Source organism: Leptodactylus fuscus, chromosome 3 (genome assembly GCF_031893055.1).
Source record: "Leptodactylus fuscus isolate aLepFus1 chromosome 3, aLepFus1.hap2, whole genome shotgun sequence".
Taxonomy (NCBI): domain Eukaryota; kingdom Metazoa; phylum Chordata; class Amphibia; order Anura; family Leptodactylidae; genus Leptodactylus; species Leptodactylus fuscus.
In genome coordinates this window covers 83,236,899-83,260,564 of record NC_134267.1, presented here as the reverse complement: position 1 = coordinate 83,260,564, position 23,666 = coordinate 83,236,899, and the positions used below count along the sequence as shown (strand labels likewise).

Here is a 23,666-nt window from a genome sequence, read left to right as displayed (position 1 = left end):
CTGAGAAGGTGCTCCTTCCTATGTATCTTCGAAGACTCTGATCAGTGCAGGGAAGAAATGCCTGCACTCACATAACACAGCCACAAACTGCTGATTCCATCAGGGCATATACAAGCATGACATGGCCTAGCTTCAGTTTGCGTGTCCCCGATGTACATGTCTTGTGGGAGAGGATAGTGGTTATTTGAACATTTTGGCCCATCATAAGGAGATTGTGTGTGTCAGCACTTTCTTTGGCAGAGCTCAGTGTTAAATGTGCCATACATTCCTGTTCTTGTCTTGGTGAATTTTTTCCCGTCCTTCCTTGCAGATCACTTCTTCTTGAGAATTGTCATTTGACTGTACTGTATGCATAGCACATTCAGGCTCTGCACCTCTAGGGGTCTATGAAGGCCATCTGAAAGCCTTGAAGTAGGTTGTGGATAGAACGTGTTTGGGATCATCATCTTCTCAACTCAGCTTATTTTAGGAAGATGTTCACAATAGAAATATATTTACGTGAAGGATATGTATTATTCTCTTTATCAATAGAATATTTCCTGTGCCACTAGCTGCCAAATAAAGTACCAATGCTTTAGTTCCCTATCTGCCCATTATTTCAGAATAAGGACTAAGCCCTTCTTGTTAGATTTGTAAAGAATACAATGCTAGGTAGATCTGGATATGCAGTTCTGTCACACATTATGTGGAAACACTTTATCCCTTTAAGAAGCAGAAAAGTAGTGGACCCTCCTCTAAATCCATCTGGAGATCACCTGCTGAAGTTCTGTGCTTTACTAGATAGGTAGTGTCCTAAAATACACCAGTTAAGAATTTGTGAACGTAATGTGGTATTTGTGTATGTAACAGTGACAAATGCTGTACAGTATTCGTAACGTCACGTATGATATATAATATAACTGCCAGTAATATTGTCATTGTTCTCATCTGTGTCATTTATACAATTGATGATAAATCTGTCTACAGGAAACCTATAACTTCCAGGAAACTGCTGCTCATAGAATGAGACTGGACAATATCTAAGCTATGGCCAAGTCCCTTTTTACACTTTCATCTGTCTTTTTTCTACATAGTTGTTGAAAGTGAAATTCTGTCTTTGTGGTCAGAATGGGCATAACTGTTTAGAACTGGACATCCAAGTGCCCTGACTGCTAGAAAATGTGGTATTTATTTATCTATCATGAAAATGAAAGATTATGAATGATAATCTGTTTTCCCTTAGCCCAAACAGCAGCACAACTGGGGTATTCCTGCCCCTATGAGCTGTTAGGACAGGTGGAATTTTTAATTACCTATCAGCTTTGACCCCTATAAGAGGCCGGAAGACCAACTCCCCCTTGTGTTAGTAGCAAGTATAAAGTACAGCGTATATTTCATAGAAATAATATAAAATAGTGCAACATAGTACAAAATACAGCATAGTGAGGGAGCCTTGTGCTGCTGTTTGGGCTAAGGGAAAACAGATTATCATAATCGGAGGTTATTGCCAACAGGAAAGCTACCTTGTATGACAGGTACTTCAAATCCACTTCAGCTAGGGGCTCGAAGGGAGGTGCACAGAGCCCCTGTAGGATCGCAGCTAGGTCCCAGATCGGGACGGGAGGCTGCACCTGAGGGCGAAGTCTAGTAGCCCCTCTTAGAAATTGTTTGATTAGAGGATCTAGTGATAACCTGGTCTCCAGGAGAGCGGACAGAACTGAAACTTGAACCTTCAGGGTAGCGGGTGCCAGCCCTCCCACAGGAGCTTGCGTCCGGCCAGGGGACGCAAGGGGAGGAAGCGCCGGGGAGGAAGCGCTACCCCGGTCTACAGCTGCACCTGCAGGGAGAGAACGAAAAAGAAACCGGGGATTCCACGCACACTTAAGGTAACTAGAGGGGAGAGGGGCCCCTATGAGAGGCCGGAGCACCTCTCCCCTACCACCTGTCCTGTCCCACAGGACAGAAAAAAACACAAGGGGGAGTTGGTCTTCCGGCCTCTTATAGAGATCAAAGCTGTTAGGTAATTAAAAATTCCACCTGTCCTAACAGCTCATAGGGGCAGGAATACCCCAGTTGTGCTTCTGTTTGGCGTAGGGGGAATGAGCCAGTGTGCCATTACGCACCAAAGGATTTGGGGCATTCTGATATCTGATGGGTAGTAGAGGCCAGTATTATCTGATGTGTAGAGAAGGCCAGTATTATCTGACGTGTACAGGAGGCCAGTATTATCTGATGTGTACAGGAGGCCAGTATTATCTGATGTGTACAGGAGGCCAGTATTATCTGATGTGTAGAGGAGGCCAGTATTATCTGATGTGTAGAGGAGGCCAGTATTATCTGATGTGTAGAGGAGGCCAGTATTATCTGATGTCTATGGGAGGCCAGTATTATCTGATGTGTAGAGGAGGCCAGTATTATCTGATGTGTACACAAGGCCTGTACTACCTGGTGTCTTTATGAGCCCTGTATTATCTGATGTTTGTGAAAAGACACTACCACTTCCCAGCAGGAGGCAGACTGCCAGTGTACATAGGAGAATTGTAAGGAACATTGTATCTTTGTGTTGCTGTTTTTTGTTTTTCTTTATATTTTTATACTACTGGCAGATTCAACTTTGCCAGTAAATAGATCCCTTGAAGAAATTAATCTTCCAGAAAATGCTCATCTTTAAGCCAACCTCTTGTGCATCCTGGCCGGAACCTCAGGGTGAGGAAAATCCCTCTTGGATGTCTTCCTTGCTCCGCAGTTTGAAGATGTTGTTTCTAGTCTGACAGCAGCTGGCCAATGCTCTATCCCTTCCCTAAAATTTATGGATGCATTTCCTCTGCAGGCACATTTCCTGCCTTGAATAATAGGACCAACTTTGTGAACTTTAACCCTTTCCTAATATAGCAATAAATGCCATAGGCTGCAGTGTCTAAGTTCTTGTGCCCCTTATTGTCTCTGTGTTTTCCAGTAAGATATTTATGTGCATTCCTTTGTTTCGCCTCAAGAAATCACAAACTTCTTGTCCATGCCTCTTTGTCTAATCCCATGTGCCTGACATTTTAGAAACTTTTTAGATTTCATAAACTCATGAGCAATATAAAGTTAGGTTTGAACCATCAAAGCTTTGCATGATTTTTTTTTTTATTAGTAGTTGCGTCAATATACGATAGCACCGTGTAAGCAATTTCTCATAGTTGACCTGTATATCTATTGCTGTTGCGGTAACTATTCTTTGCACTCTGCTGGCCAGTATGGTATATTCAGGTCTGTGTGGATGGTATTATTAGTATTAATATTCATCTATTTATCTATAAAGCGCCATTAATTCCATTGTGCTGTACATTTTTATGTCAAATGCAATATTAACAGCGACCAACTGGCACAGATGGATAGAGGGCCCTGCCCGCAAGGGTTTACAATCTAAGGGAAGAGAGATAGAGACAGTAGGTGAGAATAGACCCTGTACAAATGGCAGTGTGGTGACGGTTATAGGAAGTTGTAGGCCTTCCTGAATAGGTGAGTCTTTAGGGTTTTCTTGAAGCCTAAGATTGTGGGGGACAGTCTTATTTATCTTGATAGTGAGTTCCAGAGTATGGAGGATGCACAGGAGAAGTCTTGGAGTGAAGAGCGGGGAAGAGCAGAGCGGAGTAGGAGGTCTTGGGAGGATCGGAGTTTACGTGTGGCCAGGTAGCAGGAGATTAGGTTAGAGATACAGTATATGGAGGGGACAGGTTGTGGATGACTTTGTATGTCAGCATTAACTTTTTGAACTCTATTCGCTGTGCAACAGGTAGCAAGTTAAGGGATTGGCAGAGGGGAGTGGCCGATGAAGAACGGGGTGGGGGGGGAGAGGTGTATTTAAGGTGAACTGGAGGGGGGCGAGAGCATTTGCTGGGAAGCCGTAGAGAAGGGTATTACAGTAGACTAAGCGGAGATTATGAGGGCATGGACTAGCATTTTTATAGTTTTAGCGGTGAGGAAGGAGCCGATTCGATAGATGTTCTTGAGTTGGAGGCGGCAATTTCATTACTATGCTATTGTTTTACCCTACTGTACTGTACCCTATAAGGGGTTATTGTATTGGTACTATTGTATTTGGCCTTTGTGTTCATACAGTTTTCAGTAAACAATATAGCTTGGAACAATTCAGGACCATTATTGGTGTCACTAGGTCTGGTCAGTAGTCGTGAGATTTCTACGAGGCTGGCTTTGAGTGGACCGCTTAGGCTCTCTGTCATATAGTATAAAATAGAATGAAATAACCTTGTTCTTATTAACAAAGAACTAATAGACACTATGTCTATAGGGCGGTTTAGTGTGCATGAGAATCACCATAAAAACATATTCAGATCCATTTCAGTTTAAAGCATCATGGAAATATGGTCATAGCATATCCACATAACTGACAGTGTTCAAGTGCATTGGCATGTAAACATTGCCACCAGTGAGATGGATTCAAACAATGTCTCTTTCATTGAATGGGAATGGTATCATAAGGATGCTAAGGCTCCACAGCCTAATAATGCCTAATAATTCAGTATAGGACCCTTTATAATAACTACCGTAATAATATTTTATATGACTCTTTATATAAACTGCATCACTTATCTGACAATCATTTCCATCTGGATGATGACGGTACCAACATCTCTTGCTAGAGGTCTACACAAGACAGCAATATTTTTTATAAATGTGTCAACATGAGACACATTTGCATTTGCCAATTGTATTGCTGCTATCAATGACTCTACAACAATAACATTTTGCATTAATAAAATCTTATTAATAATTTTGCTGTGATGGACCAGACAAAGTGATTAGAAAGGCCTTGATGATCTTTTAGATGAGTGCCTTGTTTCTTGGGTGCTGCTGCCAGTCAAGGGCGCACATGCATAATGAATCAGCTTATTCAATTAGGCCGTATTTTTCTTGGGTGATATTTCCATATAAAGTTTTTTGTTATCAGACTGAACATGGATGAGTTTAGTGACTTGTTCAGTTCCACTATGAATCCCAATGCTTGGCATTCTGTATGGATGCCGGGTAAAGTGTTAAACAGATTTATGAGAGCAGAGGGGATTGCTTCTCTCCCTCACTTGATAAAAATAATTGAAGCTTGCCTGATTAAATGCTTCCACATGTAGAGCGCATCTCTTATTCCAGTCATGTTCCTCTTATCAAGCCGCAGCTCTATTCTTCTGACAATCACGCTGCTGAGGCTCAGGGCTGCACTACATCACAAGAATTGAGAATTACTCCCAGACCCACAAGAACAGCAACTTAAAGAGCTCTAGTCAAATTGCAGAACTTTCTTATAAGACACTGTGTACTCTTCTGCTGGAGTCAAAGAGAATTCATCCTCGTACATTTAGCAATGAGCCAAGAAGTATGGAATTATTAACAACAAATATACAATGTCTGTCGATTGTCCACTTTTCAGGTAACCGCAAGGGCTCCCTTAGGTCTGCCAAAGTAAAAATTTCTTGCTATGCTTAATATTTGTAGAGCACCAATGGTTATACCCAGTTATATCCTGAACGCCTCCCCAGCTACACCACATCATTGGTGTCTACGTCTACTATAGATATGCATTGGGTAACCATATTAGAAAATAGACATAGTATATAGAGATGAGCGAGTACTGTTCGGATCAGCCGATCCAAACAGCACGCTCCATAGAAATTAATGGATGCACCTGGTACTTCCGCTTTGACGTCAGCCGGCTGCTTAACCCCCCGCGTGCCGGCTACGTCCATTCATTTCTATGCGAGCATGCTGTTCGGATCGGTGATCCGAACAGTACTCGCTCATCTCTAATAGTATATAGTCATAGGCGGTCTTAGGGGTTGTTCACGCTGTCATTATGAATGTCCATTTTCATCCATGAGCAACAGACATTTAATAGTAATTGAGTGACCGATGCAGATGGAGCTCCCTCCATCCATGTCCATTCACATTGATAAAAGGAAAATGTTTGTTTTGGTACCGTGTTAGCCAGTGGTTATAAAATATAAAAAAAAAAAAAAAAACTTTGCAAGTCTTCAGTAGGTGATTAACTTTTTTAATGGCTAACTCATAATGATGACAGAATATGACGTTTCGAAGATTCCTCTGAGCTTCTTCTTCAGATATAACTAAAAACACCTAGAGGCTGCATATTTATAACTGGACACAGGGGTAGGATTACAGGAGGGAGTGGGGGAAGAGGCTTATTAGTATATACTTATAAAAACAAACAATCAATTGCCAGATCCCAGGTTCTTATTTGATCATTTGCACCAAATGTTCCACTGAAAATCTGTATGTTGGAGAGACTGGACAGAAACTCAGAATGAGAATTAATTCACATCGCCATACAATCAAACAACAGAGAACTGATCTTCCCGTGCCAAATCATTTTTGCCAGGAAGATCACAACATCATCAATTACATGAAAATCTTAATCTTAAAAGGGAACTTTAAATCAAGGAAACAGCAACTGATTTATGAGTACAAGGCCATGACCCTTTTCCAGACGCTGGACAATGGAATGAACATCTCACGTGGGTTTATGTCTTTTTATACAAATCATTAAGACAGCCATTAAGATAAGAACCTGGGATCTGGCAATTGATTGTTTGTTTTTATAAGTATATACTAATAAGCCTCTTCCCCCCTCCCTCCTGTAATCCTACCCCTGTGTCCAGTTATAAATATGCAGCCTCTAGAAGGTGTTTTTAGTTATATCTGAAGAAGAAGCTCAGAGGAAGCTTTGAAACGTCATATTCTGTCATCATTATGAGTTAGCCATTAAAAAAGGTATCACCTACTGAAGACTTGCAAAGTTTTTTTGTTTTTTACATTCACATTGAGTAATGTAGAAAAAAAAACAACCATGATGGAAACTTTCTATTGTGTTAAAGTGCAATGTGTAATAGGGCTTCTAAACACTAGACATCTATCATACAAGCTGGGTGAAAACTGACACTGATGTTACATTGACGACATGTGGAATAGTGCCTTCCCCGGAACATAACAATATATATAAATCTGTAGCCAGCTCCCCCTCCTGCTCTATAACATGCTGCCCTCAGACTGAACAGCATAAATATGCTGCTGTAGTTCGCTCTATTCTGTAGTCCCGTTTCTCATATTGAGCCTGTAGGTTTTCTACTGTGCCCAGCTCTTAGTTCACGTATGTCAGTGGCTAGCGTTATATGATTTATAGCCATTTACAGTTACTTAGTCACTTGTATTTTATGGATTCCAATGACGAAGGTTCAGTGAGGGTCAGGGTTTTGTAAGGCAGGATGCATCTGGATGTGTCTGTGCAACAATTAAAAAAAACCTGCACAGCTCAGCCATGACAGGGCCAACCTCATGTTTCCAGGATACCCCGCAGTCCTGTGTGCAGTCCAAGCTAACTCGATCCAGAGAGCCTCCTCCATCATAGCTTCTTATCACATAGTAAGTAATACTCTTCCCATTGTGCATCGCTCTAAACTGTTTTACATTTACAGTGGCATTTCATGGGGTAAGTCCAGCTTGCATGGGCGCAGTGCTTGGTACAGTACAAGGAGCCTGATTATTGATTATTGAGTCTGACCTCTTGTATAGCCCTGCCCAGCATCTTATAGAAGAGCCATTGTTCTAGAATACAAACCATAGCACGCAGACTTTTGTTTTCTTGTTTAGTTTTCAGTACGTGAAAGTTAAGATTATATTAATAGTTTAGCTACTGTACACTGAAATGGAACCTATACCTTATGATATGCACATATTTTCTACATCATGATGTGTTTTTATACTATATAATTAGTATGTTTCACTGTGTATTATTTAAAGAGGCTCTGTCACCAAGTAGAAAATGCTACATCCCACACACCATTTGATTCTTACTGTTCCCCTGTACAATTTGGTGTTTTTATTTTTAAAATCCATCCACCCATTCAAAAAATATAACCCCTTGGAAGATTTTATGTGGACTAGCGCTGATTCTCAAAATGGGCGGGAACCTTATGTTTTTCTATGAGAAGGTTCCCGCCCTCATGGAGAATCAGAGCTAGTTCACAAATAACCTTCCATGGCCATATCTTTTGAATGGGTGGGTGGATTTTAAACCTAAAAACACCAAATTGTACAGGGCAACAGCGAGCACCAAATGGTGTGTGGCATGTAGCATTTCATACTTGGTGACTGTTCCCCTTTAAATCCCCATTATTTCTGGGTTTTCCATATAGCTCCTTTATTATCTGCATTCACACTTGCTAAGTAAGCATCTGTTTTGTTGCTATTGATGTCAGTATTAAGACGTTGTGTATTTTATCATTTCCTGCCAAAAGTCCCCCTGCTAGCTTACCGAAAAGGGAAGTGCTTTATTGGAAGTAGGCTTGGTTTAGATGAGTCCAGACTTAGTTTTTATGGATCGAGGAGTAGCCCATTTTGCTCACGTTTCCTGTCAGTAATGTTGGCAAAATTTCAGAAAATCTACTTTTTAGAAAACAGAACAGTGATCTTATTCTCAGACACATGACAGGAAATCCATCCATATAAGTGGTCCACATGTAGCTCTTTACTCTACGCTGAAGTTTTCCATCTAGGTTTTACTGAAGGGATGCTTATGTCTGAGCTCTGGAATCTGCTAGGAATGTGCACGAACAGCAGTTGGTCTGGATCATTCCTCTCGAATAGAGTTCTAACAAGCGAGCAAAGGAAGTTCATCCTCCCAGAAACTTTCCTGCCAGTACTCTATAGTTTGTGTCCCATTTATAGCCTGAGAGTTTCTAAAATACCTGAACATTCACATCACATTATACATGCCAGTAAGGGTATGTTCACACTGAGTTCTTTGTTAGCGGCTTTTGACTCAGAATCCTTTCTCAAAGTCCACTTGCCATAACGGCTCCCATTGACTTCAATGGGACCCGCTCGCTTCTTTTTTTTCCACTAGCTATTAGTGGAAAGAAGCAAGGTGACCTATCTTGCCGTGTATTCCGCGGCTGACTCAGCGAGACTCCCTCCCGATTAGGCCCATTCATTTGGGCCTAATTCGGAGTGGAATGCCGTTATGGGATATCTGTGCTCTGCATTGGCATTTCGTCACGGCCATCCGTGTGGTATGTTCGCACGCGAAATCCATTTTCCACCGTATGAACATAACCTTAGAGTTGTCATGTTTTAGATTTAATTTTATTACATAGTTTACACTTTCTTTCCCTTAAAGAGATTATCCAGAATGGGTTGTAAATGAAAATAAGCATTGTGCATCTCCAACCCACTGCTGCGCCAAGGCTTCTTGGTTCTTCTTTCCAGGGCTGTGGTATCAGTGGGCTAAAGCACTCATTCGGACGCCTTCATTGTTCCTCAGCTTGAGTCCGACTCCTGTTCCAAGTCTTTCATAACTGACTTACAGCTATTGTCAGATAGAAGCTGCCAAAAAGCTTGACATCCGAAGAAAGAAAATATGCAACAAGCTATGTGTCTAATTAATTACATCACATCAGTAATTGCATTATATAATTAATCATTTTATTTTGTTGCGTTTTTTTCTGACCCCACCCAAAATTGGCTTGGCCTCCGACTCCACAGCCCTACTGCTTTGTACTTCCTGTTCCCTCACTAGTCACTGGCCAAGGTGAGTCACTAGCAGATGATAAGTAGTGGCCACTTCCTGTCTGATGGGACGGTCCAGGAAGTGTCAGATCGGTGAGATGCTGCTGCTTTTATTATTTCATCCCATCCTGCCTTTAAGGAAAAAAGTACAAAAAAAAAAAATACCGTTCTTGACAGTTTTAGCTGTACAGTGAATAGTTGTATTTAAGCTGCAGCCATGTATATAGCTATATCTACCGAACATAAGATGGAAATTCCTGCATGGTGATCTAATCTGTGTCAGCCTGGGAGAATCAGGAAATTCTTGCTAGAATCTATTTGAAGATGTCACTTGCAGCGTCCCTGAAGGTCAGTATACCTGAGAGGGCAGCATCAGATTAGGAGCGGACTACTCTATGGTGTTTGTTTTCTGCATTTATGTTTATCTTGATAAAATGATGCCTCCGCTTCCTCTAATGTGCCACGTTTCTTGATGGATTGTGACTAAGTCACATATGTTTTGTTTTAGGAGCAATCTGATGCTGGCTCCACATCATTACAGCTGCGATCCCCCCAAAGTGAAGTAAGTTCAATAAGTCATTATTCTGCTGTACTTTAAGGCTATATTGTGTTTACAGTTATCATGTAACTCTTCACCTTACTTTACCCCACCACCGAGACACAGGAACTAAATCCATATTTCTTTTTTAGGATTCGGTTGGATTCAGTAGCACATTATCTACGCCAGAGACTGAAAGAAAGTAAGTCACCTTTATCTTCAATAAACTGATTTGACAAACGGGTACGCACATTAACAAGGTTTAGCTTGGGGTACTTCTTATTGAAGAAACATATTTTTCAAGCAATGCTCCATCGGAAAAAAAAGTCTTCAAGTTAGCTCATGCCAGTCAGACAGACATCCATTTAATATATGGCACTATATCTGTACCAAACAGGGTTACTGGATGAAATGCTTTATACAGAGGGCACATAACATAACTAACAATATCCACGTACTGAGCTTACACAAAGAAAAGCTGGAGCTAGGAACCATTGCAGATTGATAGGACTATATACATTTACAAATCATCAAAAAGGATGCAACCATTAATATTGCAAATGTCGCTTGGCATGTTAGGTTCTTCCCTCTTCTTAAACCACCTCGTGGTTAGCATACATTTACATAATTTGTGTCAAAAAATGATGCATGTAGTTAGTAAATATGATTCATTTTACAATTGCTTAAAGCCTTAGCCACCTTTCAAAATTTTTAGTTTGGACTTTGGTGTTGAAATCATTCACTTGAATGAGCATTAGCTGCCGTGCTATCATTTAGTGATAGGCATTGCCTCCTCCTGGGGACATTACATTTAGGAATTTTCTGGTCAATATTAAAAAATAAAACAAAGCTTTAGAATAGAGTTTAAAAAAAAAATGTATATGAATAGAAACTAAAAAGTAATATTGCAGCACTGCTTGTGGCACTTTATACTGTGCAGATTTGGCAGCTGATCAGTGTGGGTTCTGGATGTCCTGAGTATACACTGTCTACCAATAAGTATTGGACACCTGTGGTAGAATAGAGAAACAACATTTATTCCTATCCAATAGTTGGTAGAACCCAGCAGATGCTTCCTTACGGGTGGTATTGATGGGCACAATACTCCCGGATGCCTCTTGAAACTCCTGGTGTATGTGAGCCATCAGTTGGGTGCGGTTTCTCTGGCCAGCACTCGTCGGTCTCTATCTCCCAGTTTCGGGGTCTGCCTACTCGGGGCATATTCCAACAATCACCGTTCACCTTCCACTTCATAATCACATAGGCCACTGTTGGTTTTGGGTAGTTCAGATCGCTTGCTATGTCCCTTAAGGATCAACCATTTCTGTGGTACCTCACAATTACCCCTTTCTCAAAATTGGACTACTCTGCACTTTGTGGCATCTTGCATTCAACTAATGCCAGTGCTGTTTCCTATTTAACGGCGGAAGGGGTGACATACATCACAACCGCAGATATCTTCATTTGCATGGGTGTCCAAATACTTATTGGTAGACAGTGTATAAAATTGGTATCTACTCTTAGAGTCCAATTAAGAACCCGTCATCCTAAATTGTAGTCTGTGTTACTAAGGCTGTAATACTATAAGATGGTAACCTATCACCTGGGAAAAGGACATGATGTACAGAACAGATTGTATATGCCATTGACTCATTAAATTGTTCCTGGAGTTTTTGGCATTAGCAGGATGAGACACTCGGAAATAATAATTTTCAGCTCTTTTAAACAGCAATATTATGTGCTAACCAGAAGCTTCTCCTGCCTAATAAACTCCATAATTATTATTCTTGAAGTTCCGTATAAAGTTACAAATAGTATTTACCCAAATATTTCTATTAACTGCGGATTCCAATAAGTGTATACTTAAGCATATTTGACTTGTCACGCTCCAAATATTTTTTTTAAAGGACATTATTAAGGATAGAGGCGTAATCTCTGTAATCTTTATGGAATGCAGAGTGGAATGTTAAGGATTACTGTAGTGTTTTTTCTTTTTGTTTTTTATTTTTTATTTTTATTGTCAGGTTTATATTTTTTGTTGAAATGTTTATTGATGTGGTAGTTGGAGTAGCTAAATATTAACAGTTTCCACCGAAGTTTCACTCTGTTCAGTAAGGATTAGTTGTGCAGTTTTACGGCTTAAGGGCTCGTTCACATCTGCGCCCGGTCTCCGTTTATACAGGTTTCCGTTTCCTGCCCGAAACTGGGCAGGAAACGGAAACCTGCAGGCATTTTTCAAACCCTTTTTTTTTTTTTTTTTTTTTTTTTAACCAGACACAAAGTTGGACATGCAGGACTTTGTGTCCGGTTTAACAAAAAAATGGTTTTGCTGCGGAGAGCATAAAACACTCACCGCCGCTCACGGCCGGACCCAGTCTGACAGGTTTCCGTCTTCTGCCGGCAGAAGACAGAAACCTGAGTATGGAGACTGAACGCTGGTGTGAACCTAGTCTAAGCTTAAAACATATTGTGACTTCCTGTGTCCTATACAAGGACCATGGGCCATAGACTCATTGGTCTGCAGCGGCCCTTTTGTCTCCTAGGTATTCTCTGTAGCCTGGGTAGAGGTCATTGTGTAGAGGGGAGTAGATAAGTTGTGAAATCCTCTATTGGTGGATTCTTTTTCTTATCTACATATATACATGATAGCTATCGTCATCAGTATGCTGATAAGTGAAGAGGCTACTGCAAAGAACTGTCTCACAGAACCCAGGAAGTCTCAGTATATTATATGCTGCATTAATATTTATTGATGTAAATGGGGGCTATTCACATGACTGATAATTTGATGGTCCGTTGTATTGGGCCATCAAAATGTAGGCTATGCTTTATTTTTCTGTGTTTCACAAATCCCTTCATACACTGCAACATATGAGAGATTAGTATAAATGTGGGCCCTCCAGGGTGCAAAATAACCTGTGAAAAACTCATATTTTTCAAAGCTACTTTGTGTGAAAGTAGGCTCATTCCATGGCATAAATACCGCTCCACAGCATATGGTTCAGGTGGTCTCAGAAATGGAGGATACTGGGAAATAACATTCATACTACCACTTTTACTATGATTGTGGTTTATACATGCATTTATACAAAATATGCCAGAATTCACCAATATCTGGCTTTCTAAGTTGTAGCACTGCTACCAGAGTCCAGTTTTATTATTGTGGCTATGACTAGACACTGGTATAAACATGGCACATCTTTTGGGCAGTGTGGCTCACATTTGCTGCACCTAGTTTGGGCTAAAAATTTTCGACATGCTAGTATGAATTCTCAGACATAGGGGTGTGGCTTTAATGCGCCAAAATATTGTTGAAAAGCGCTGTTTCAAAGTAAGACAAGTAAAAAACACCCATGTTTTTTTTTAAATCACAGCATGTCAATATTTGCAGGAACGCCGGCGTTTTCCGTACAGGTATAATAAGGACAGAAAGTCTGCAGAGATGCTCTGAAAACACAATGATAAACGCTGCATAAAAAAAAAAAAAAAAAAAAAACCACTATGCGTTTCTACTGCAGTTTTTTCTGCAGCTTTTTTATTTTATTTTTTTATACGTTTTGCTATGTGGGCCTTGCATGTTTTTTATTTCACCATGTTTACTATCTAAAGAAACATGTAAAACATTGTAAAATGTAGCTTTCCTGGCTACAATATCAATCGCTTCTTACACTTCAACCATAATGCGAAACCAAAGCACGCTTCCTGCTTGGCTGTAAATGTTCAACACATTTGAACAAGAGGAGGTCTATCTTCCAACTTCTGTCTTGAAAAATTTCATTTCAAGGTAGATCAAGAAAAGGAATGCAGAACGGCAGATTCTTTCAGTGTTTCCCATAACTATTAGAATTGCATTAGATGTCTTATACAACGCGTGAAATTAGTTACCAAAGAACGTGCCTGAGATTGGACTAACTTGTTATTAAAGGGAACCTGTCATCAGGTTTGGGACCTCTAAACCAGCATCATGTCCTTACAAGCCCCAAGCCTGGTGACCTTAGTTATGCCTCCAGTCGCCTGTTGTAAGGAGCTTTATTCTGCCGCAGCTTTATTTGTACACAGAGCATACATCCAGAGTTGCCAGAGAGTTTCAACTCTTCTCCAGCAGAATAAAAATTATGAAAACAGGCCAACGGAGCTGCAGAGGGGCCTGGAGGCCTAAAATTTTGGGCTCGGAACCCCAGCCTCATAAGCTCAGTAGTGGCTCCAAACCTTTTACCTGGTTCTCTGTTATTAGTTTTATACAGTAGACAGTGCGGAAGCAATTTTATGTGACTATCCGCCAAAAAATTCTTGGAATATTCTAGTTTTCATCCTGGCCATTAGGCACTCACTATAAGCTGATATTTCCAGTTTTCTGTAGCTCACTTGTCTATTGTCTGCTATACATACAGGCTTAGGATAAGAAGTATCATCGCCATGTTAGAGGTTGTACTTCTAGAGGTCTATACAAATAGGATAGCAAAACAAGCAATATGCACACAGATAATAGATAATACCCAATATGCTGCTGTCCTGGTTTCTGAGAGAAAAATCTCCTGGAAGTAAAGGTGTCTTCTTCCGTCAATTATTTCTTATATAAACTGTTAACAGCCTGTCATGCTGTCTGACCAGGAAGTAAAGAGATTATTATTATTATTATTATTTAATAATAATAACTGCAAGATTCAAAAAGGACCATACACAACATTTATTGTCTTTATATTTGAAGGGAATCTGCCACCTGAACTCAGTGTATCAACCCCACAATGTAGATCTATGGTACTGCCCACAGGTTGACTTCCAAAATGCATCAAAAACTGCTGGTTGTTTTTAAAGACGATTCTCCTTGTCATAAAGTGTGCTGGAGTAGAAAAAAGTGTTGAAAACCGTATAATTTAAAAAAAAAAAAGTCCCTGCACCACCTGAATGGAAACCCGAACCCGGTATGAATCTAGAGTTTGATGACTGTCATCAAATTCATTTCCGGTGGTATGTAATTATTTGTGTGTGGTTTAATGTCTTTCCACATTGCCCTGGCAGGTTCGCTTTAAGGCTAAGGCCCCACGTGGCTTCCTGTAGCAAAAGAAAGCGCTGCGTGAAAAACCGCGGTGGCAACACATTGCGGTTCTTCCCGCAGCGCTTTTAGACAGAAAGTTCACAAAGGTCTCCTCTGCAGACTTTCTGTTTCAGTTATACCTATGGGCAAATTGCAGCGTTTACACTAACGCAAATTAATGAAATTAAAACTTACGGTAAATACATGACACATTATCTCTAAAGGATATTGCTTTTGAAAATAAAAATATCCTGAAGAAATCTGGAATTCTTATGGAGAGTTACATATTTTCTAGTGCTCTACTTTCCGCATTTTATGAACAGAATAACAGATCCTGTTTTCATTTTTTTTTTTTTTTAAGTTCTCCTTCAGTGTATAGAATTTTATGCTTTGTGGTTGGCTTATTAAATTTTTTGTAAAATGCATTCCATGGTAAAAATACTAGTGTTAGATATTTTTGAGAGGGAGAAATGTTGAATCAAAATTCCATCGAATTTCTGCTGCCATTATCCTTATGATATCCTTCCTGTGTGATCCGTAACTTTAAAAAAAATGATTTCCCAGTTGGGAGCTGGTAAAGCAAACAATGATTTAATTCCATTTGGCCTCCCTGTTATCACAACTTGACTTTTATCACAGTCAGCTGCATATTTAGTGAGTATGTATGTGCCCTTCTCTGCAGGGGCCGTATTAAGGTGTAGCTAAATAATCTGTAAATGAGATTTTCAGCTCTGCGGGGTGTTGACCTCTCCAACAGAACTATTAGCTCATTTGCCCTTTGTTAGGATTCACAAATTGTGTAATGATTCTGTAGGTATACCTTTTGCTTCCTGAGTTTAGGATTTTATGTGTGATTACTACCCAAGACCAATTTTGGGGGCTGTGTCAGGGCTTGCCTGTGTTACTATTTACTTTGTAAATTGGTGTCACTTTACTACTGTTATAGTAGCTCTGACCAAGGTATGCATCTGGAGTATTCCACTTCGTAGAACTCCAACTTACCGTATATACTCGAGTATAAGCCGACCTGAATATAAGCCGACACCCCTAATTTTACCACAAAACCTGGGAAAACTTATTGACTCGAGTATAAGCCAAGGGGGGAAATCCACCATTGCAGATAAAAAGTCTGATTGCAGACTTTCTCATTCTCATCTCATTGCAGCTTAGTAACTCCATGGGGATCATAGTAATAGCAGTTAACCCCATCATGTCCCTCACATTAAAGGGATTCTACCACTAAAACACATTTTTTTCTAGTTAAGACGTCGGAATAGCTTTTAGAAAGGCTATTCGTCTCCTACCTTTAGAAGTGCTCTCCGCCGCGCCGTTCGTTCAAAATACCGGTTTGTACCGGTATGCTAATGAGTTCTCTCGCAGCGATGGGGGCGTCCCCATTGCAGCTCGAAAACCGACCGCAGCGCCGCCTCTATGGTCTTGGGTATCCTCCCCTTGCTTCTTCAGCGTACTGTCGGAGGCCTGCGCAGTACGCTCTGTTCGGCGAAGATTGCCGAACGTACTGCGCATGCGCGAAATTGCGGTCCCAGCCATAGTGGGAAAAAAAATGTGTTTTAGTGGTAGAATCCCTTTAACCCCCTGTGTGCCTCACATAAGAGTTACTGATATGTGGGACATATGGAGGTAATAACTAGGTATCGTCAAAATTAAAGGGGTATTCCCACGTCGCATACTCACCAGTCTTCGCTGCAGTAAATTCTTCTGTCTTCCGGCTTTGTTACATCATTGGTGGGCGGGGTTACATATGCAAAGCCAGCGGCGAGAAGTCGTCGCTTCTATGCCGCTGGCCCTGCGTGTGCACTGCCGATGCACTAGGCATCGGACGTACAGCCTTCACAATGTAATACAGACCCGGCATCCGCTGTAATAGAGAGGCGGATGCCGGGGAGTGTAGACGCCGGCACAGGTGAAGCCAGCAGCGGCAGGAACGATGCTGCTATTCCCCCCCCCCCCCCCCTTCGGAATGGCAGCATCGCTCCTGCCGCTGCTGGCTTCACCTGTGCCGGCGTCTACACTCCCCGGCATCCGCCTCTCTATTACAGCGGATGCCGGGTCTGTATTGGTGGCCCCTTCCCTCCTCCCAAAATGTAAACTACCCCCCTCCAGGCTCGCTCCCGTGCACTTAGCCCCTCCTCCCTCCCCCCTTAGAGCAGGCAGATACATCACTTGACTCAGGAGCAGCTAGGTCAGGGCTGTGGCCACAAAAAAATTAATAAAGTAAGATAGTGGACAAACAAAGCAGTTTTGCTGAAGCAGTGTATTTAGGAAAAGTCTTACATTCACATTAACAAGCAGTATAGATAGGATCCTTGTGATGGGACAACCCCTTTAAGGTCCTTCATTAGTACCCTCAAGTGTCTCACATATTAGTAACCCTTACATGAGGGCACAGAGGGTTTAATTTGAGGGACATGATGGGGTTAACTGTTATTAATGTCAGACACATGGAATTACTGAAACTAAATTAATAACCCCAAATGCCTGACATTAATAGGCAGAGTAACTAAAGGAAGGTCCCTGTGTGTGTGTCACTTTACTGTAGCTTCCTCTCCTCCATACAACAGACATCTTCTATAAAACACAATGAATCCTGGCCACTCATCTGCAGGGTAGATGCTAAATCCTAGTGTGCTAAAGGACCTCTGATGACGTCATGACCATGTGATCGGACTCTGGTGTGGGCGGAGCTACTAGGATTTAGACTCAACCTTATCTGCAGATGTTACATACCAGTGGCTACAGGACCTTTGATGACATCAGTCATGTGACCTCATGACAAGCCAATCACAGAGCAGTAGCACTAAAGGACCATCCCCTTCCAGGTCCTTCCAGTTTTCTGTGCTCCATGGTCCCTGACTCGTGTATAAGCCGAGGAGAGCTTTTTCAGCATGAAAAATGTGCTGAAAAAGTCGGCTTATACTAGAGCACAATGGCGTAACTACTGCTGTAGCAGCAGAGGCAGCTGCCACAGGGCCCGGGACATTAGGGGCCCGGTGACAGCCGCTACCAACGCTATCATTATACTCGGGGGGGGGGGGGGGGGGGTGTCTTTCCGGACCCCCGAGTATAATGATTGGCGGCCCGGGAGAGGTATGAAGCATAAAAAACACTGTTACTTACCTCTCCACGATCCGGCCTTCTGTCTAGTCATCTGACGTCTCATGACCCCGTCTCATGTGACGTCTGATATCATTGCAGATGGACTACTTCAGAGGCCGACAGCTTAGGAGCTGGGAGATAGGTGAGTAACAGAGTTTTTTTTAAATGTATTTACATTCATTACTATCTACATGTGAATGTGCCAGCAGGCTGCATGGGTCACCGACTTGTAAACTGTCATTGGGGGTTACATATACTATACTATACTGACTATGATCACAACTTATCAAATCAATAGGGGTCCAACTCCCTCTTCTCAAAGCTCAATTCTATTCACTTGGAACATTTTCCCTGGTTGCATACAGTGTATATTGTGTTCTCTCTATAATACTGGTGTATATTATTATACATGAGTTACTAATAAGGTAGTCATAGCTGAAGTTGGAATCTAAGTTGCATTGTGGCAAATTGTTGTAAGTCTGACTTACTGACTCCACAGCCCTAGTATGGTTGTTACCTACTGCACGTAAAACAGCTGAAACTACCTGCCATGCCACGAGCTTACAAGTGGCCCTTGCATTTGCAGCCTGACACAGTCTTTTGGATTCAGAGGGGGAATAGTTTAATAAATGCTGCTGCTCAGATAATGACTTTGTTTATGTAACTTAGATCTCAGGATATCCAGGCCATTCCGGGTACAGATCTGTACCTTGTTACATCCTGACTCCCATCCGGTTTTACCATTGTTGTGTATGTATTCTACACATGTGCCAGTTTATTTGTATTGAGTTAAAATGAGCTCAATTTTGGACAAAGGATGTCTCCTATATTGTGACTGTACCAAGACGGATTGTGTTACTACTTATACAACATATATTATGTTGTAGTTCTACAGTGTCCATTGTGGGTGCCATTATAGTGTGTTCACACCTTAGTATTGGTGACCTGTTCCTTACATAAAATAGAGCAAATGTGTTTCCTGTAGAAATGGTTCTGTTTAATGTGTTAATTCCACCTACGGAGACAATCGTATATCAGTAATGGTCTGGAATTTCATGGCAGCTTAACATTCCTGGAATGGAGACACTATGCTATGTGCAACATGTGTGTTTTGGGAGTTTTGTATCAGCTGCTGAGCGGGAGGAGTGTGACAAATCTGCTGTAATTCGCCTCTCTCCTCTCCCAGACTAGATTATTTGGAGTGGCGGATCATACACACTGCAGCTGTGTTTTGGTCACCAAGTTCTTCTTTTATTTGGCAAAGTACATGGAAATATTTCTACATTTTGATAGTGCCTAAGCCAATTTCAGGCTAGGGTATGATTGCTAGTTATTCATGGAAAAGTCTGCTGAGAAATGAGCCAACAGTACAAGCAGCGGTGAATGAGTGCAGTCATCTGGTGTCATCCTATGTGCACGTGTACAATTTATTATCTTGTTTTAGGAATTCTATATTCGTGAGCAATGCTAAGGTCAGGAGTTATTGGAATGGAAGCATAAGGCAGCCAATCCGTTCTTGTTAGAAGGACCCTTGATAAGAAACGTCTCTAGCCTTCCTTTCATCTCTAAACTCCACTTGATCTATTCCTAACCGCTATCTCTCTTCTGGACTCCTGACAGTCAGGTTTTCATGCACTACACTTTATAGAAATGCCCCTTACAAAAGTCTCCAATAATCCCTTGATGGCTAAATCTAAAGGGAACTATTCACTCCTTATTCTTCTGGATCTCTCAGCAGCATTTTATACTTTAACCCACGAGCTCCTCCTCAGTGTTCTCCACTGTATTGTCCTCAAGGACACTGTGCTCTCTTGGTTTTCTTCTTATCTTTCTGACTACTCATTTAGTGTATCATTCACTGGTGCTATTTTTTTCTCCTCTTCTATGGTGAGAACAGGAGCTGCTAACGTTACCTTATTGTTTACACCGTTCTGCATGAATATACAGGAGTGCGTCGAGAGAGTTGTAAGCCCAGAAAGTGTTCCACCTGTCTAAAGTGTAAAGCCAACTTTACTGTATGAAGAAGAAATCCCAGCATGGAGCGATGACTTAGGCTGTGTTCACACGGAGGAATTTGCCGTGGATTTGGGGGCAGATTGTTTTCAATGGGAGGCAGAGATCACCGCGGGACGTGGAAAAAACAGAAGGAGTCCTGATCGATCTTACCGTGGGCTCTGTGGCTCGAGACGCCCTCCTGATTAAGTCCATTCATACTGGCCTAATCAGGAGCGGGTGGCCGCATTGGAATGCTGATGCACGCGGCTAAACCGCCGTGAAATACATTGTGTGAACATACCCTTAGAAGTAACTAGCTTTCTCTGTGGTTTGCTATTTTAATAGCTCCAGCAGTACTCTTTCAGCTGCAGAGATATTGAAGTGAGTTTCAAGCTACTTAAAGGGGTTGTCCCATCACAAGGATCCTATCTATACTGCTTGTTAATGTGGATGTAAGACTTTTCCTAAATACATTGCTTCAGCAAAACTGCTTTGTTTGTCCACTATCTTACTCTATTCAATTCTTTGTGGCCACAGCCCTGACTTAGCTGCTCATGAGTCAAGTGATGTATCTGCTGCTCTCAGGGGGGAGGGGCTAAGTGCAGGGAGCGAGCCTGTGTATCTAGCTATTCCTATGTCTACACCATGTGACCTAGCTTCCTGCTGTCATATAGGGGAGAGGAGCTGCTTTCATTTGTTCTCCCAGTTATCAGGCTAGCTAATTCAATTGTGTTCATTATGGCAGAGACAGGCAGTCTCTGTATGTAACACAGAATGGAGTTGCTGCTGCCTGTACTTCATAGTCCAATATAGGTGGGCGGAGCTACACACTAATTTGGGGACGGAGCTAAACGGCAGGTTGCATGTGAAACCCCGCCCACCAAATTTCATTGACCCCATTGAATGAAGCAGTGGAGATACAGGCAGCACATGGATGTCATCCATGTACCATTCTTGTCATTTGTTCATGGCTCAGTTACATGCACATGGTGGTATTCCATCGCCTATCAAAGACTTATTTTTATTTAATAAAACCTTTGGGTATAGTCCCAGAGTTAGGCTGCATTCACACAGCAGTATTTTGGTCACTATTTTCATTAGTATTTGTAGCTAAAACAAGGGGGCTACCACCGTATCCTGAATACACTCCTGTATGACCCTGACCTGTTCTAGGGCAAGGCAGGTTATTTTGAGTGTTTTGTATGCGTCATTGCTTTGTCCTTTTCCCCCTAGCACAGTGATGGCGAACCTTTTAGAGACCGAGTGCCCAAACTGCAACCCAAAACCCACAAAATTTTCGCGGAGTGCCAACACGACAATATAGACTTAATACTATGCGGATCCACAATTGCGGACAGTTACTGACCAAAAATTACAGTCATGTGGGGCTTTACAGAGCTTTCAATAATACAAACAACGTTGTACTGAAATGTAAAGGTCTCGTCATTTGGTACTTTGAACAATTAATTTTCACTATTTACATCGCACAGGATCTGTTTTATAGTTACCGTGTAATATTCTTACATCCTGTACTAATATCACGTCTGCTATAAAACAGATACTGTGTGATATAAATAGTGAGGGGACCCCAGACAGTATTATATGCTCTGCAGTGGGCCCACCACACAATATTATATTCTCCACAGTACCACAGTAGCCCCCCAGTGTTATATGCTCCGCAGTAGGTGTCCCCCCCCCCCCCACAGGATTATATGCTCCACAGTGGCATCCACACACAGTATTGTGTGCTTATAAATAGGCCCCCCCCAGTATTATATGCTCTTTAGTACACCCCCCAGTATTATAAGCCACCCCAGTATTATAAGCCCCCCCAGTATTATACACTCCCCCCAGTATTATACACCCCACCCAGTATTATACACTCCCCCCAGTATTATACACCCCACCCAGTATTATACACCCCACCCAGTATTATACACCCCACCCAGTATTATACACTCCCCCCAGTATTATAAGCCCCCTCAGTATTATACACTCCCCCAGTATTATACACTCCCACCCAGTATTATAAGCCCCCCCAGTATTATACACTCCCCCCCAGCATCATACACCCCACCAAGTATTATAAGCGCTCCCCCCAACATCATATACACAGTGAGCCACTCTCATACTCACCCCTGAAGAGCCGCCGGCATCCACCTTCTTGTCACTGGCGGCGCTGATGACGTCATCGCGCCCGCGTCGGGGCAGAGGTCAAACTCTGCAGCCAGTGTAGGCCGCGGTCGCGCGATCCGCGGCCTACCCTGACAGCTTTCAGCTGTATGTGCATTTGCACATACAACTGAAGGCAGTGATCGCTCATCAACGGGGAATCCTGTACCGGATTCCCTGTTGGTGAGCGATCCGGGCGACCGCACGCGTGCCAGCATGGAGGGCTCTGCGTGCCCTCTCTGGCACGCGTGCCATAGGTTCGCCATCACTGCCCTAGCACATCCATAGGGTTATAGACCGCTATAATATTCGTCATGCTTCTCTCCGTGTTTCATGTAGTAGGTAGACATAAGTGTGTGACATCTGTGTAGTTGTCGGTGTCTTTCATGGACAGGCGGGGTAGAATCTACTACCCTGTATCATTTACTCCGTTGCCCTGAAGTAGAGGGTCTGACCGTGTTGGCGTCCGCTGAACGCTGCAGTGTTTGCGTTCACTGAGAAAGTTTTGACCGGCCTGTAGAGCCGTCTCCATGGCTCCCTGATGGGGAGATAATTGAATGGACCCTATTTTGTGATCCATCCCTTTCTCACATGGATGCCAACAAGGTCAAAACTTTGCAGTCTTCGAGTTCCTTTCAGCTTCATGCTAATGTGATAAGACTGAGGAGCCATTTGTCTCACAGTGCCAGCCCCCGTTTAGATAAATGAAAGTGTATTCATCCCATAGTGTTTATGGGAGAATTTGGCTTTCACACTAATTATTTGACTAGGTCGCCTCAAACCAAGTTGCTTGCTTGTTCCGCATGCTAATTCCCCTCCCCCCTCTTATTGATCACTCCTTCATTGACATTCATGCTAAGAACCAGTTACACATGTGTGAACTTTAGACATGGGAGACTCCCCTGATATCTGTGTTTTCATTCAGTGTAATGACCTTTACCTTATAGTTATCTTCTACTTAAAAACTCTGAAAATAATATTCGATTTCAACACATTTAGTACTATAAAGTGTAAAAACTTTTACCATTATCTCCGCCATTTAGGAAGTAAAGTATTAATCTATACTATAGATTTTATAGTGTTCAAGGCCACAGTCACTAGCACATTGCCGCAGAGGTACCAGTGCACACCATAGTACACTTATATGTATTTCTTTTATATGTCTGGCTGGTAACATGGCTTTCACTGGTACATTGTAGCAACCTGTCAGGCCACAGATTTGTAGTGCTCTGAGAGGCCATGCGATTCTGC

General features: G+C 42.0%; 1 protein-coding gene across 1 annotated transcript in view; it reads left to right on the top strand.

Annotated features, from left to right (window-relative positions):
* Positions 1-23,666, top strand: part of SASH1 (SAM and SH3 domain containing 1) — a 643,930-nt gene that overhangs the window by 545,536 nt on the left and 74,728 nt on the right. The window contains exons 3-4 of the mRNA XM_075267869.1: positions 10,067-10,120; positions 10,249-10,298. Of these exons, the coding sequence (XP_075123970.1) occupies positions 10,067-10,120; positions 10,249-10,298 (104 nt within the window). The remainder of the gene's footprint in view (positions 1-10,066; positions 10,121-10,248; positions 10,299-23,666) is intronic.